This window comes from Marmota flaviventris, chromosome 2 (assembly GCF_047511675.1).
Source record: "Marmota flaviventris isolate mMarFla1 chromosome 2, mMarFla1.hap1, whole genome shotgun sequence".
NCBI lineage: Eukaryota > Metazoa > Chordata > Mammalia > Rodentia > Sciuridae > Marmota > Marmota flaviventris.
In genome coordinates this window covers 83840105-83856372 of record NC_092499.1, presented here as the reverse complement: position 1 = coordinate 83856372, position 16268 = coordinate 83840105, and the positions used below count along the sequence as shown (strand labels likewise).

The following is a 16268-nucleotide window of genomic DNA, read 5'->3' as shown; positions in this document are numbered from 1 at the left end:
AGTCCCCTGCCTCCTACTTTTTTCCCCTCCTTCCATTGCTTGACATCTCACAAATCTGAACTGAAGACCACTGTATGGATCAAATGCATTTTAGGAGGCAGCATACAAGGTCCAGGGTGTCACTAAGAAAATTAAAACCTAAAGGATCTTGAAATAATTTACATTTCTGTTACATCTGATTCGTATTAGGATGCTAACTGATTTCACTTAGGTTCAAGGCAGGCAGGCCAATGCTCATTTTCCAGGCCAAAGCACGATCCTCTAAATCAAAGTCCAAGGGCATTGTGCTTCCCACACTATTCTAATTACAGTTCAATGAAAGGAAAAGGCAACGATGAATCAATGACATGCGTCCTCTAAAGATTCTTAAAAATTATCCAATTTCTAATTTTAAGTTTCTATCTTCTTAGGAGAATCTTTGATGCTATTAAAGAAACATCCTTATTTCCTAATGCATAAAAACTCCTCAAAAGTTTTAAATCCAGCTGATGGTAGGTTCACATTATTTTTGTCTTGAGAAACTGCAGAATTAAAGAATCATAAAATTAATGATTTTAGACTAGACCCATGCCTTTGGTAGACCCCATCACTGTAGGCAAACTGAATAATTACTAGACTAGACTTTCCCCCTTTCTGGTTGGTTTATTTCCAATGAAAATAGACATCTTTCAAGACTTATGTAGGACACAGTCTCAGAGGTGCTGAGACTACCTTCTTTATACCTTGATGGTAAGAATATGAGTAAGATTATATTCAGAGACAAATTGGCAAGAAGGGGAAAAAAGAGCTATTTATAGTTCATGCAAGCATATCTAAAATTTAAACATTTTAAATGTCCTTCTAGTCTCTTATTAGAAAGAGCAATACAACTTTGCATGCTAAATGTTCCTTTTTATATACCTCACAGAAAGAAAGTAGAATTCAGAATCCATGCCAACAATCCCCAGAGAGATGTTTGTTTCTGAACATCTATCATTCATGCCATGGGAGGTAGAGAATAATTTTCCTGTACATGCAGTGGTCTGTGGGAGTAGCCTTTCACTTTGGAAAGATTAACTTGGAGAGATAACCCAGCCAAACTATCAAAAATGCATTTGCTTCTGAAGATGAAAGTGGAAGAAAGCTCTTTAGAGAACAATGAAGGAAAGCAGGTACAACTTTAACAAAGACGTTGACAAACCACTGCTAATGTGCCTGAGAACTTCTGATATCTTATGCAATATGCTAAGATAATGCACAGGAAACTCATACTATACTTGCGGGAAACAGTCATTCTCTTTTAAGATATGCTTACTGTTTCAAAGGTAGAGAGCTCCTCACGTAGAATTTAGGGGAACACTCAGCCTATGAGATAGCTCAAATGTGGTAGAAAGTTGTTTGTTCCAAACACTTTAGATATTAATTTGTGCCTGAATCTATGAGTACATTTGCATTTTATTAGCTGAATACCATCAAGTTTCACACAAAGCATTAAAAAAAGAAAGGCCTACAGAAGTAGATGTGTCAGTCTTTAGGAGATATGTATACCTAAGATTAAAAAAAATAGAGAGCTATACGAGCACAAATGGAATGCAGAATAACCTAATGGTTTTATTTACCACTTTCATATAAAAATTGAGATTGTTAGGTTTCTCTTGATCAAGTACTTGATGTAATATGCAATAACATCTGAAGTTCATGTGAGCTATGGACTTAAAGGAACCATGATATCAGAGAAGGGAAGGCTATTGGTTATCCCCAGGATAGTTAGAAGAAGGGCTGGATCAAGGGGAAAATCAGTCCAGCAATTACTACTTGAGGACAGCCAACCTCATTCATGAGGCTTGATTTGCTTCCTTAATCTCTTTGTTGGGAGGAATGTCATGATGACTTAAGAGACACAGTTAGCTACCTGCCATTTTAATAACTTCACGTTTCCAAGCAAGTTGTTAACTGCACAGATTTCCCAAATGCAATATAATGTGTTTATATCACATTATTGGTTAAGAGTCTTGGAACAAATAGGGCTACTAAATTGGCTTCAACTTTAACATGTTAAAACTCTCTGAAATTCACTACTTCCCAGCAAAGCGTTGATTTGGGAGTATTTGGTAGGTTGCCCACTCCTTGGGAAGAGAAATGAAGAATTGTGAAACTAAAATTCAGTGCCTCTTACAAGGTGTCAACATGATGAGTATGTAGAAATGACAGAGAGTGGGCCTCTCAGTCACACACAGCTGTGTAATCAAGTCCATTTATGTCTGGATTCAATTGCTACTGGCATTAGGAATACTGTTCTGTAAGTGTAAAGAGAAGATCTGCTGAGCCTTTTTCTTAAATAAGATCTTTTTCTTAAAGAAAAGATGCTTTTCTTTAAGCCAATTCTGTACCAGTAATAGCTGCTAAGTAGCTAAGTTGCTCTCTCTATAGCTGGAAAATGGAAATTCATATAACAAAAGTTATTTGCGTCTTGGAAAGGCTAAAAATTATCCATTCTTTTCAAATCCTATCAGCTTGGCCACATAGACTTGGCTCCCCTGTGCTGTAAGAAAAGAAAAAGTAGCTGACATGAATGAAAAATCTGTATTTTTATCTAATCCACTCTATTCAGTTGTAGGATCCCCAAAGATAAAATGGCTGATCTGTGAAATGTGGTATTCATGGTCTTTTGGGTGTTCCACGCGTTCCTAAATGGCTCCTAAGAGAACCAGAGGGAGGACATTTTAATGGTCTAATATGCCCACATCCCAACTATTACATCATGTCTTCTTTTATGTTTTTTTTTTTAATTTCCAGGACAATCTTTGGTTATTTCAAATCCATATTTCTTAAAACTGTCTAATTTCTTAAAATTGTCTCATGTGGGCAGCAGGCAGTTCATGCAGTAGCCACTGTAGCTTCTCTTTCCTATCCACAAATTTTATCCATTTTTTTGTTTTCTAATTAGAATATACAGGATCAAAGAAAATGAAGTTCAAGTTAAACATTCTTTTTGCTAGCAACTTTTCAACCCAATTTAAATTAATTGACAAAATGACATAGTTGATATTTAGATCAGATATTTAGGGTAGGCTCTATTTTGTGGATTTCATTTTTCCTCACCATATAATGCCCCAGATTGGTTTTATTTGTTTGTTTTTTTTTTTTTTTTGGTGGGGGGAATGAGTACTACAAAATATTCTGACTTAGGATGCCAGAAAACGAAGAAATTCCCCCACCAAGGCTCCAATCTGCTTGCTGGAAAGGAGAATCTGCAGGTCTGCAGTGCTAATTCACACTGACTGCACCAATGACCTGCATCAGTGGTGCCTGAAGGGGAGAAGTAGAGCTAGCACTGAGAATACAAAACTGTAAAGGAATCAAAAATATCATTAAAACAAAAACGTCCCTGTTGTAGGCAGCACAGCCTACAATAAGGACAACAGGCAAATCATTACTGAAAATACATTTCTATCTCTTCTACTAGATCTAACTGTAGACTTTAGAAAAACCATACCAATTACTTCTTTATTTTGCTGAAGGGTTATTTCTCTCTCTCTCTCTCTCTTTTTTTTTTTTCCAGTTTCTTCACCAGTAACATGAGCTTCTCATTTAGGAGACACCTTTCCTTAGGGTACTCATGAAAAAAGGAAGCTCAGTAGGTTTGCAGCTTCAATTCTCCTTCCTGGGAGGGGGTTTTAAAACCTCTCCCCTGCCCAGTATTCAATCTAATATTCAATTTTTCAACTGTGTTGGCAATTTGTTTCAGCTGGAACATTTAAAGGTATAGTAGCACCACTGGGTTTCCTTATTTACTTCTCAGATTTTAGAAGTTCTTTTTCCATAATTCCTAGGTAGATGCCACGAGCTTGTGAAAAGATCTCATTGACCTCAATCCGAGGATGCAGCAGCAGAACCATCACCTGTGACCCCCAGGGCCTCCGCATCATCATATGTCTATCCTTCTGCTAGGCCACACTTTCCCTCTTTTTTTCTTGTAAGCTGCCTCTTCTCAGATTAAAAATCATATGGCACACTTCCTAACCTAATATTGGACACTGCAGAGGCCTGATGCTGTCTTTTTCCTAATGTGTTTATATTTTAGCACAATAGCTTGTCTACCGGTGTGCTCTATAATTATTGCCAGTGGCACATGCAAGAATTTGAACTGTTGCCAAACTGTGTCCTCTGAGCTAATGAATCTTGACTGGGAAGAGACAAAGCTGTTTATCAGGGAAGGTTTCTTAGCATTTTGCTAGTGAATCAGGTGTGAGTGTGGTTAAATGCAGGGTGGCAATGCTGGTCTTTCTCCTGTCTAGTTTATGGAAAGCTGTGCCTAGAGAAACCCATTAAACCCTGCTTTTCTAAAGTGCTCCAGCTGCCAACTAGTATTGCAAACATGTCCTCTCTGTGAAAAGTTTAAACATACCTGCTGCATTTAACACAAACTCAACTGCATTTTAGAGGGACCTTTTTAAAGGCCTTCAGATTGTTACAGGTGCACTGCCTGAAGCAAACTGTTACCTTCATTGAGCATGAACTTAAGGTAGAAATGAAGACAATGTCTGCAGTGGTAGATTTAGGAGGTGGCATTTCAGATTAGATAACAGAGGACTCAAACTGGAAGAGAATAGTGGATATTCTGCCATGTGCTTTAAAATGCTCATGAAATACATTTTAGTGTTACAAACCCATTAAGCTTCCCCTACAGAGGCAGGCAGACCTTTAGAAACAGGAACTTTGCAGTAGTTTGCACTGTATACAGGTATGGTGCTGCTTTCATTAGCTCAATCACCAAGTTGGGCTGCATTTGTCTAACTCTCAAACTCATGTTTCCGCTCCTAATTCTTCATCATGGTTTCCCTGAGAGGGAGTCCTTGAAGGACACGGTGACAGTGTCATGTTCTCATGGGCATTCTACTTAGAGATCTGAGGTGCATAGCAGTGGCTTTGCCAAAAGCCTCCTGTGCTCCCTTCCATCACATCCATAAGGATCTAGACTTATGCTGACCTTGCTGAATGCAGAGATAATTTGTGTGGCATGGACAAAACTGGCATTTTTTTTCTGCACCATCATAATAGAAAGAATGTCATGGAGTACAGGATGGCTGTAAGTGAAATTTGCCTTAAGTTGATGAATTTCCTTCATTTTCTTCACAGTTATGTGAAAACCAGGAGAAACAATAGGAAAGCAGTAGGGAAAACTTCTTGCTCACAAGCAACTTCAGGTCTTTCTAGTCCAGTAATTTCCTTATCTGTTTATCCATTCGGTTTCATTCCTTCATTTTGAATTTAAAAAAATCCAACCATGTGACCATCAGAAAATCTGGTTAGTGCCTGTGACTTCATTGATCTCACTTGTGTAGTCTTGATTCTGAGGTTTGCACTGTATACAGGTATGGTGCTGCTTTCATTAGCTCAATCTATTACAGGATTGTCCCTGAGTTCAGGGGCTGATGATTGGCAGGCATATCCTGGGAAGACACTTGGGCACCTGGCAAGTTCAGAGGTTCTAGAAGGATGCTAGGGCAAGGGGCATGACATAGATGGCAGTGGATCTGGATGGGACATAAGATTCCTGTTCACCTCTAGACTGTCCCCACCACTGGAGGAGAAAGCTGACTCCAGTCTCTCTTCTTATCCCCTCATAGGACAGATTCAAAGAGTAATGGCTTGAAAGGGAAAATATCAGGTAGATTTCCAAAGCGGTTTTCCTCTGTGAATCAAGAGCCAGGGTCAGAAAGAGCTACCTAGGCCTGATATTCTACTCAAAGTTTAATATTGATATATTTTACCTTCTTTTCATTTTTCTGTAAAGAACTTAAGTGTTGTGCCAGCCAATACCCCCCGGCTAACCCTATTTCACATGCCTGTCAGCCAAGGCCATGATAAAAAAGGCACCAGTGGCATTTACCCTCTTGTCTGAAAACCATCTCCTGGGGGTGGTGGGAGAGGTCCAGCCACAAGTCCCAGGACATGATGTGGAACTTGGGTACATGATGGCATCCATCACCCATTCACAATGGATCTGAAACATGCACGGTGCTATGCCCCTGCGTTGCTTGTTCAAACAGATGCACTGACTTTCCCAAGGCTGTCCCTGCTCAGGTGTTACTGTTTCTACTGGAGGTGGGGGTGCAGAATCTCTGCTGGTTCAGGAACCCACAATGAACTGATATAAAAATAAAACAATGGGCCTTGCTTAATGGCTGAGATCAACTCCCAGTATCATAACATTCTCTGAATGAACTTTATGGCCACTTATGCCCCTTCTCTGCCCACACACGATTCCATTTTGTCTCCCTTCCATTGCATGAACAATGACAGCATCATCATTTCCCTAGTGTGGGGAATTGTTTTCATGAACAATTTTGGTTAGCTTCCACATTGTTGGCAAGAAAGATACCATAGGATCTTGCTGCAACATGATCAAAATTAAGACCAATAAACTAAATATCAAAACAGCAACATGTAAAAACCAAGGCTTAAACTGTCCTTAAGGCAACTGTCACGAAAGATCCTCTTCTTCTGTGACCAGATTGTAAAGATCAAGTTTGGGACAGAAAGTGTGAAATCTCAGCTTTTAAAAAAATTTGGAAAATCTTGTTATTTCTTCTGGTCTTATAATGGAGTGGACTTTGAACTTCTATAAGAAACGATTATCCAGTACTCTTGCAGTGTTTCCTTAAATAGCTTTCATTGCTCCTGTGGCCTAATAAGGGACTTTTAAGAAGGCACAGGGAGCTCCCTGCAGACACCTCAGAAAGGACTGAGTAAGACAGACATTTAGTAACAAATCTTTCAAGAGCTTCTTGCAGCGCTGCAGGGATCCACAGCTCGCCATCCTCATTTTCTTGTGTCTCCATCTTAATTGGTGGTCACACTGGCTTCCTTCTGACGCAGTCTTTCTTTCTGTTGTTTAAGGAGAAAAACAGATTTATTATCATTTTTATCAAATTTTAAAAAATTTTTTTATAAATTTCTCAAATTCTGGTCTAGAATGCTGAGAGAAATTGTACCAGATGCCCTGGGAAAGAGAGGTCTCTATCAAATCCCTCAGTTACCTGCTCCTAACAATCTATCACCATTACTACCTTCAAAACATATAAAAAAAAAAAAAAAAAAAAAAAAGGTGTACAACCAGCCCATCAACCAACTCCATCCACCAGAACACTGTCTTTACCAGGCCAGGCTAGTCTGGGCTGTTCTATTCTCTTTTGTGACAAACACCTTAACTCTGTGGTGTTACTCAAGTACTCCCACCTCGTCCTGGGCCCAATGTTGGCATTAGGGAATGCCCAAGAAATAATTTGTGGGGGCTTGAGATATAATAATAATAATAATAATAATAATAATAATAATAACAACAACAACTGTTTCCAAGTTGGAAGTATCTGCAACTGAGCAACTTGGTAGAACTGAACAGATGCCATCCAAACAGAGGACCACCAGGCTCTGTTTAGCAGAATGGCAGAAGGTCCCAGTTTGCTGTGGATGTTCTGCTCTGTTTTCCCTGCACTTCTTCCCCAGAATGGTCTTCTAAAAGGGATGGGCAGGCACTATTGATGAGATTGTAAATTAATATGACTACTGTGGAAATCAGTATGGAGATACCAGGCATGGAATCACCATGTGACCTAGCTGTACCACATCTTGTATTTATCCAGAAGATTTAACATCATTGTACTATAGTGATATATGCACAGCCATGTTTACAATTCACAATAGCCAAGAATGGAACGGGCCTAGGTGTTTGTCAACGGATGACTGGATAGAGAAAATGTGGTAAACATGCATAGTAGAATTCTACTAGGTCATAAAGAAGAATGAAATAGTGTCATTTGATATAAAATGGATGGAACTTAAGAGCTTTATGTTAAGTGAAATAAGGCAAACTCAGAAAGTCAAAGATTGTATTATCTCTCATATATGGAAGCTAGAGAGGGAAAAAATGGGGAAAAGAGGAAAAGAGGGGCAGGGATGGAACCCATGAAGATAGAAGGGGGACAGTAGAGTAGAGGAAGGGATCAGGAGAGGCAGGAGGGGACAGGGGAGGATGATTAAAATGAACTGGAGAATAAAATCAATCAAATTATGTTGTGTGCATACATGAATATGTCACAATGAATTGCAGTATTATATATAATTATAATGTACCAATAAAATAAATTGAACTAATAGAAACAAAAATAAATAAAAAAGCGGTGGGGGGGGGGAGGGCAAGAAAGACCTATGGGAAAATGCACAACATACAGGAAGGAACACAACAGAAATGCGGACCCTTGCTGCTTCTATAATTCTATGGAAGTAAATAAATTAAACATGGTGGGGATGGATCTATCTGCTCCTAAGGGAGTGGAAATAAGCTGGGAAGGAAAAGGGGAAAGAGCATTCCTTTCAAAAGGTCAAGAGGAGCCCTTTGGGAAGTGACCCTCAGGTGCCTGTGATCTGGGATGTTACAGTGCATGACTACACTGGGCTGGATACAAACTGAAGTTGATGCAGTTTTACACGTTGCATCCTGAGTCTGGACCTCAACCCTTGCTTGTGAAACTGATTCAGGGATCAGTTTATAAGCTCTTCCCTAATTTCCAACCACCCTCACAAACAAACAGGAGAACAACATAACAACTCTAACAAGCTGAGGATCACAGTTGGGAGCTTGCTCATAAAGAAGGTCCACTTACAAAAGGTGCCACTGTAAACTCAACTTCCCCTTTGTCTACAGGGCTGACTCCATTCTCTCCAACCCTGGGGAACAAATTTGGCTATAAAAGTCAGAATTGAGGCCCCCCAAAAGGGCCAGAGGCTGATGAAAGAGAAAGACAAAAAATCAAAGTTGAGCTCACTGCCTCTGAAAATCACACAGATAAGTACAATAAATGCCTCGTGAAATGGGTCTGTACCCTGTGGGGTGTGGTGTGTCTATTCAGAAAGCGGCTATGGCACTAAACCCTGCTCTACCTGACTTCTCCATTTCTCATCCATTTCATGAAACATTCATTTAGCTGCTGATGGGGTTGTTACAAGAGGTACCATGGTCAATAAACAAATTATCCCATTTAAAAACTCTGACCCCACAGGGATCTTTCAAAGGATTTAAAGAAGCTGGCAAATAGCACTTGCTATATGAAAGGACAAAATAAGTGAGATATCAGGCCTCAGAAAATGCAGGGCTTAAAATTCAAAGTGAGGAGAATGACACTCTCACTTACCACTCCTGTTCCCTACTGCAGGATCCACCAAAGGTGCTGGAATTCACAGTAAACAAGAGAAATAGCTAACATTTATCAAGTTCCTATTATGGACAACCTGTCTTTTCCCAGTTTATGCAAAATAATCCTAAACTGAAGTTATCGTTTCTCTCTTTTCACTGAAGAAAGAAGCAAAATCATTTTACTAAGGTTTTACAACTGTTAAGCTGTAGAGCTGGGATGTGAGTGCAGGCACTCTCCCTGCCAATATCCTGGGTTCCTAACCTTTGTTCTGAGTATTGTTTGAAATGTTTGGGTAGCAATTCAGTGTGATCCCTACTAAAAACTGGACTTTGGGGACAACTTTCTATCAAATGTAGAAAGTCCAAGTAGACCACTGATTTCCAACATGGAGATATCAGGGCACCCATCTGGGGTGCTGGGTTTTGCTATCCATTTGCCAGTGACAGCAGGGAGGCTGTACCTTCCCACATCTCAGCTTCCTCAACCATCAACATGGAATATCCTGCCCCTTTCTTTAATGGGGGAAAGCAATTGATGAGGGTGAATATGCTTGAACATTTCAGGAGAAAAGTACTTTGAGATAATGGGGATTGTGTGGGTAGAGTGTGGAAGGCTGTGAAATGGCAAGTGATGAAATCTGGTTTATCAGAAATGACCTTGTTGAGTTTGCAGGGGGAAAAGGAAGCCACATTTTGTTCCCTCACCCACACATATTCATTTTTACCATGTGCTATTCTGGGATGGGAACTGAGGATCCAGATACTATGCTTCATCCTTGAGTTTTAGCCTTTAAATTCAGACACACTCCTGGGTGCTCCTCAGTTATAGCAAAAAATCGGGAGGTTATGTTGAAAACAGAGTCTCACCAGACTGGCAGTGGGATTGATTTTCTTTGTCTCCACTTTCTTCTCTGATGTCAACTTGCTGACTGATGCTTGAGCCATTTTCAATCTGAAACAGAAATGGGGAGCAGGGAAGGGAGATGAGGAAAAAAAAAAGAAAAAAGAAAAAGGAAGAGGTCAGGTTAAATAGAATTTTAAAGGAATCTGAATGAAACAACCAGTGTTTTGAAAAAACAGTCATGTGTCACTTGACAATGGGGACATGTGCTGAGAGATGCACCGTGAGGTGATTTTTCTACTACAACCCTCCTCACAGAGTGTCTTCCCAGCATCTAGACAATGAAACCCATTTCATGCCCAGGCTGAGAGGCAACAAGAGGATGTGACTTAGTACAGACATCATGGGAAACAGTATGGAGGTTCCTCCAAAAACTAAAATAGAACTACCATATGAGTCAACTATATCACTCCTGGGTATTTTTCTGAAAAAGATGACGTCGGCATATAAAACAGATACCTGCATGCCCATGTTCACTGCAAGACTATTCACAAGAGCCAAGATATGGAATCAGTGTCAGTGCCCATTGACAGATTGATAAAGAAAGTATGGTATACATACATAGAGGAGTATTATTCAGACATACAGAAGAATAAAATCATGTCATTTGCAGAAAAAAAGGATGGAGCTGGAGGACATCATGTTAAGTAAAATAAGCCAGACACAGGAAGACAGGTATTGTAATTTTCTCTCATATGTAGAAATTGGAGGGAAGAAAGAAAGACCTGAAAGTAGAAAAGGGAATATTAGGGATGAGGGAGGGGAGGAAGAAAAAGACAGGGTAGAATAAATGTGGGCATGATATATGCATGTATGCAAATGTCACGGTAAAACCCATCAATTTGTACAATTAACACATTAATAATTATAATAAAAGAGATAAGGCCCAGCAAAAATACTAGGCAATAGTAAATCTTCAGCTCCATTATAATTTTATGGGATATGTGGTCTATTATTGACCAAAATATTGTTAGACTGTATAGAAATGGATTTTCAAAGCTTTTCATTATTAAATTCAAGCTGTAATTAGGTGAAAAGGCTTCTTCTCTGCTTTGTCACAACTAAATCTTCCTGGGCTGAGAGGCTCATCACAGCAAACAGGGGACATCTGTGTTTGTGAACAATGTCGTCATTTCTGGTACGTGGCAGTGTTTGCTTAATTGCCTCAGGTTTGTTACATGCTCAGCAGAGAATACGGAGGCAATTTTGAAGATTGAAATTTTGGGGAAACACTGAGAACTACAAACATCAGAATTCACCAGTTCACATCAATTTTGTGAAAAGACAACCTACAGAATGGGAAACATTGTAAATCATACATCTGGTAGGGACTTGTATCTAGACTAATAGTAAATAGAACATTTACTATTGCCTAGTATTGTGTTTCTGTGTCTGGCTTATTTCACTTAAGAGAACTCTTACAACTAAACACAAAGACAAATTACCCTCTCCTTCCAATGGGCAAAAATAATTTGAACAGACATTTCTTCAAAGATGATATGCAAATAGTCAACAAGCACATGAAAAGAAGCTCAACATTGGTAATCATCAAGCAAACACAAATCAAAACCACAACGAGACACCAATTCACACCCACTAAGATGGCCAGAGTTAAAAATTAAAACAACAGCATGGTGTTGGACACAAAGATCTGCAGAAATTGGAACCCTCAGACACTGCTGATGGGACCGCAGTTTCTCAAGATATTAAACAGAGTAACCATCTGACCCAGCGATTCCACTGCCAAGTACATAATCATAACTAAGAAGATTAAAAACATGCCATATGAAATTTGCACAAAGATGTTCATTTAGTAGCATTAGTCACCCATAGTCAAGTGTAGAAACAATTTGAGTTTCCATCCACTGCTGAATGGATAAACCAAATGTGATATATCCATACAGCGGAATATTACTGGGCCACAAACAGGAATGAAGTGCTGCCACTGACACCTGCTACAACACAGGTGGACCTCAAAAACATTATGCTAAGTGAAAGAAGCCAGTCATGAAAAAATGTTACATGATTCCATTTATGTGAAATGTCCAGGATAGGTAAATCCATACAGATGGAAAGTAGATTAGCAGTGACACGGGCTAGGGGTAGGGGAAAATGGTGAGTAACCGCTAATGGGTTAAGAATTTCCTCTTAAATTAGATAGTGGTGATGGTTGTGCATTCTTGTAAATATACTAAAAAAAAAAAAAAACCCCATGGAATTGTACAGTTTAAGAGGGTGAATTTTATGGTGTGGGAAGTATAGCTCAATAAATTGTGATAAAAACACAACCTGTACACTCAGAAAAATGAGAAATTATACCCCATCTGATTCAAATGTATGATATGTCAAGATCATTGTACTGTCATGTGTAACTAATTAAAACAAATAAAAAAATTCACCAATTTGACAGTGATATTATTTCTTACCTATCAGATCAGCAATTCTAGTAGTCAGACAATATCCACCATCAGGGAGGCTGTGGGAAATTGGAACTGCTACAGTGCACTAGGGAGTGTAAACTGGCACAGTGTCTTTGGTCAAGGAAAACTGAAAGCATGCACACTCCGAGCCACCAACTCCTCTCCTACAGAAATGTCCAACCGAAAATGACAGACACAGGGCTGTCACTGTGACAGGATAGGTAACAGGAAGAAACTGAAAACAACTTAGTGATTAGTTCAATAGGCTGATGGATAGGTGATAACAGCAAAGAGTATCTAACATTTATGGAGTACTCAATCTGTGCCAGGTACTGTCCTACCTGCTTTATTTGAATTAAGCCATTTAATTTTTATGACAATCCTGTGAGACAGAAACGTCATTATGTCAATTTTATAGTCTTAACCACCATGCAATGTGTTTGCATGTTATATTCATTCTATGGAACATACAGCATAATTGTAAAAAGGAATAAACTATTCCTACAAACTGACGACCACAGCTATCAGAAATGCAATGTTGAGGATGAGGACTCTTGCAGTGATATAGGGAAGAGGGCATCTAGCATGATGGTCAAAGGAATTAGTTCTCAGCCCCACCACTTACGAGCTATGTAACCCTATGCAGATGACTAGTCTATGTACCTTGCTTTCCCAATAAAAGGGGGATCAAAACCATAGTGCTGGGCTGGGGTTGTGGCTCAGGAATAGAGCGCTTGCCTGGCACATGCGAGGCCCTGAGTTTGATCCTCAGCAGCACATAAAAATAAATAAACAAAATAAAGATATTGTGCCCAACTACAACTAAAAAAAATATTTTAAAAAAGAAATAGATTGATAAATTAAAAAAAAACATAGTGCTTATCATATAATACCATTAAAAGGACTGAGATAATGCAACTCCAGGCAGAGGGCAACCAATCCATAAATGTTAGCTGCTACTGTTACTGTGCATATAGTATACCACATTGATACATTTTAAAATAGCACTCCACAAAACAATATTGCTCACAGATGCATACCTGTGCATATAGAAATAAAACTTCTACCTTTTTATACACAGGCAAGAATATATACACATATATAAAGGTACTCAGAACAGACTGGAAAGATGCTTATTTCATGATAGAAGTTATTGCTAGAAAGACTGGGGAAGAGAATGGGACTGGAAGTAATAGGTCAAATAGAATTTTATTTTTAATCTATATTTTAATTTTTTGTTCTTTTTAGATGTACATAACAAATTATATTTTGACATATTATACATACACGGAGTACATCTTATTCTAATTAGAATCCTATTCTTGGGTTATATATAATGTGGAGTTTCATTGGTGTATTTATATATGAACACAGGAAAGTTATGCTTGATTCATTCTATTATCTTTCCTATTCCTGTCCCCTTCCTTTCATTCCCTCTCTTTGTCCAATCCACTGAACTTCTATTCTCCCCTCCACCCCAAACACCTTGCTTTGTGTTAGCATCTATATATCAGAGAAAACATTTGACCTTTGTTTTTTGGGGATTGGCTTAATTTACTTAGCATGATAGTAATTTAAACTCTTAAAAAATATGCAACAAGATGTTAATAGTTACAATTCTAGGTAAGGATATGGATATGTTATATCATCCTTTGTATTTTTATTTTTTTTAAATTTCTTCAAAAATATTTGATGTTTTAATGACCCACCATCTCACAAACATTTTTTAAAATTGCATACTTTTTCTTCAAGGTCTCAAATACAAAGCTTTCACTCCATATTAAGTATATACTTCTCAGCATCTACATGTGGCCAAGTGGCTTGGCTCTTGGCTGGTTTTACACAATTTGCTTTTAAACACACACACTTGGCAAACCAATTTCCCTGAATATAAGCAGAAGTTAGTTACAATGAATTCAACATGCTGACTTGTGCATCAGAAAATAAACAAAAACGGAATGAAGATGAGTAATGTTTTCTATAATCTGAGAATACTCATGCTTGTAAAGCTGCCCTGAGAACGGCATTTCTCAATATTGACTTAGGTTTGAGTCTACACCACACTGCCCACTAAGCTTTTCCATTTGCAGCAACAACTGGGACTATGCCCAAACAAGAAAAGAAAGCACTAAATGGATCAAATCCAGGTCAGATGACATTGGAGGCTCTGACCATGAAGAGACTTGCCAACCAAGACAGTTGTGCTGTACATGGAGCCACAGCTGAGCTCTTTCTGGCTTCTCTCCAGTCAGATTGCTTTTCAAAGACAGCACCTCCTAGTGACTCTTTAATCCCAGTTCCAGTGGAATGATTGGGAGTTACTATGTCCCTGTCTGTCTGTCTCTCTCGGGCCTCTAACTAAAAGGAAACTTTTTTGAGTTGTCTTTTGCAGTTCCTTTTCATCTTTGAATCCCAGTCTCTTCTTCCTAGAGATGGTCTTCTGTTGGGCTTCTGTTAAGCATCATGTTCCCAGTTCCAGTGTGTTAATGGCCCTGTGACCACTCTTTCTGACCCGTGTGATGATGGTGGCTGGGGACCTAGAGGCACGGGGAGGGGAGACAACCCACTGTCCTGTCCCTACTGCAAACCTCTTTCTGTTGCTCATGGTTCTTCTGCAGACTACAAGAAATCATATGTTCTTCAGGCTTCCTAGGACAATTCTGATCTCAGTGATTCTTTCCTACTCTCCTCCAATGTTTTCATTCAATTATGATGTCTCCCTTTCACAGGGTACTCTTTAAAAAGGAAAGCGAGAAAACACAGCTAAGTACCAAGGAGCTTCAGCACCATCTATGCTCAATTCTAATTCTAATCTAATTCTAATCCTGCCAGTTATTAGAAGACTTGGGGCAGGTTAATAAATTCCTGCACTATAAAATGAAAGTTAATATCTATCTCACAATATCATTGAAAGTATTAAATAATGTGTAACATCTAGCATCCTGATAATATATATTGAGTGATCAATAAAGTATAGCCTTTCACCAACAGATAAAAGAATTCTTTAAGAATGCTTGACAAGCTAGGTAGGGTGGCTCTCACCTTGTAATCCCAGTGGCTCAAGACGCTGAGGCGGGAGGATCACAAGTTTGAGAATAACCTCAGCAATATAGTGGGGCCCTAAGCAATTTAGCAAGAACCTGTCTCAAAATTAAAAATAAGAAGGGCTGAAGATCTGGAGATATGGTTCAGTGGTTAACGGTTAAGCACCTTGGATTCAATCCCCAGTACAAAAAAAAAAAAAAAGAATAAAGAATGTATGATCCTGACTACAAACTAAACACATAGCATTGTCTCATAGCGCTGTTTGCTAAGTCCTGTCTTGTAGTAATATTATTTAGCTGTGCCCTGAAAGCAAACCAAATCACCTAATGCTCTTAAGATTTAGAAAGCCCAAGAACTCATCTTAATTTTTCTGATCTACATATAGATATATACCTAGAAGCTAAACCATTGTGCAAGTGACAAAAATTTCTCAGTTTAATAAGAGGAACTGTTTAAAATTCAAAACAAAGGTTATAGCTTCTTCCTCATATTTTTTCTAAATTTCCTGAAGGTAAATATTACAAATAAAATGTTTCAAGAATTATAGAACTTCTGAGTAGAATTTTGTTTTTCTGATAATCAAAATAACACTTGTTCCTTATAGAAAATTTATTTGTGTAGAAATTGAAAATTTTGATTTTATAATGTATGTTTAAAAACAACAACAAAAAAGTAAACAGACTTACTGGATTGTTAATATTTTTCTTAGAATGTAGTTGTTATGGTT

General features: G+C 38.6%; 1 protein-coding gene across 3 annotated transcripts in view; it reads right to left on the bottom strand.

Moving 5' to 3' along the window:
* Positions 1 to 6801: 6801 nt before the first annotated feature.
* Fmn1 (formin 1) overlaps positions 6802 to 16268 on the bottom strand; it is a 370333-nt gene continuing 360866 nt past the window's right edge. For all 3 annotated transcript variants that reach the window (XM_027926187.2, XM_027926188.2, XM_027926189.2), the window contains 2 exons: positions 10043 to 10127; positions 6802 to 6870 (listed from right to left, as the gene is read on the bottom strand). In XM_027926187.2, the coding sequence (XP_027781988.2) occupies positions 6826 to 6870; positions 10043 to 10127 (130 nt within the window). In that variant the 3' untranslated portion in view covers positions 6802 to 6825. The remainder of the gene's footprint in view (positions 6871 to 10042; positions 10128 to 16268) is intronic.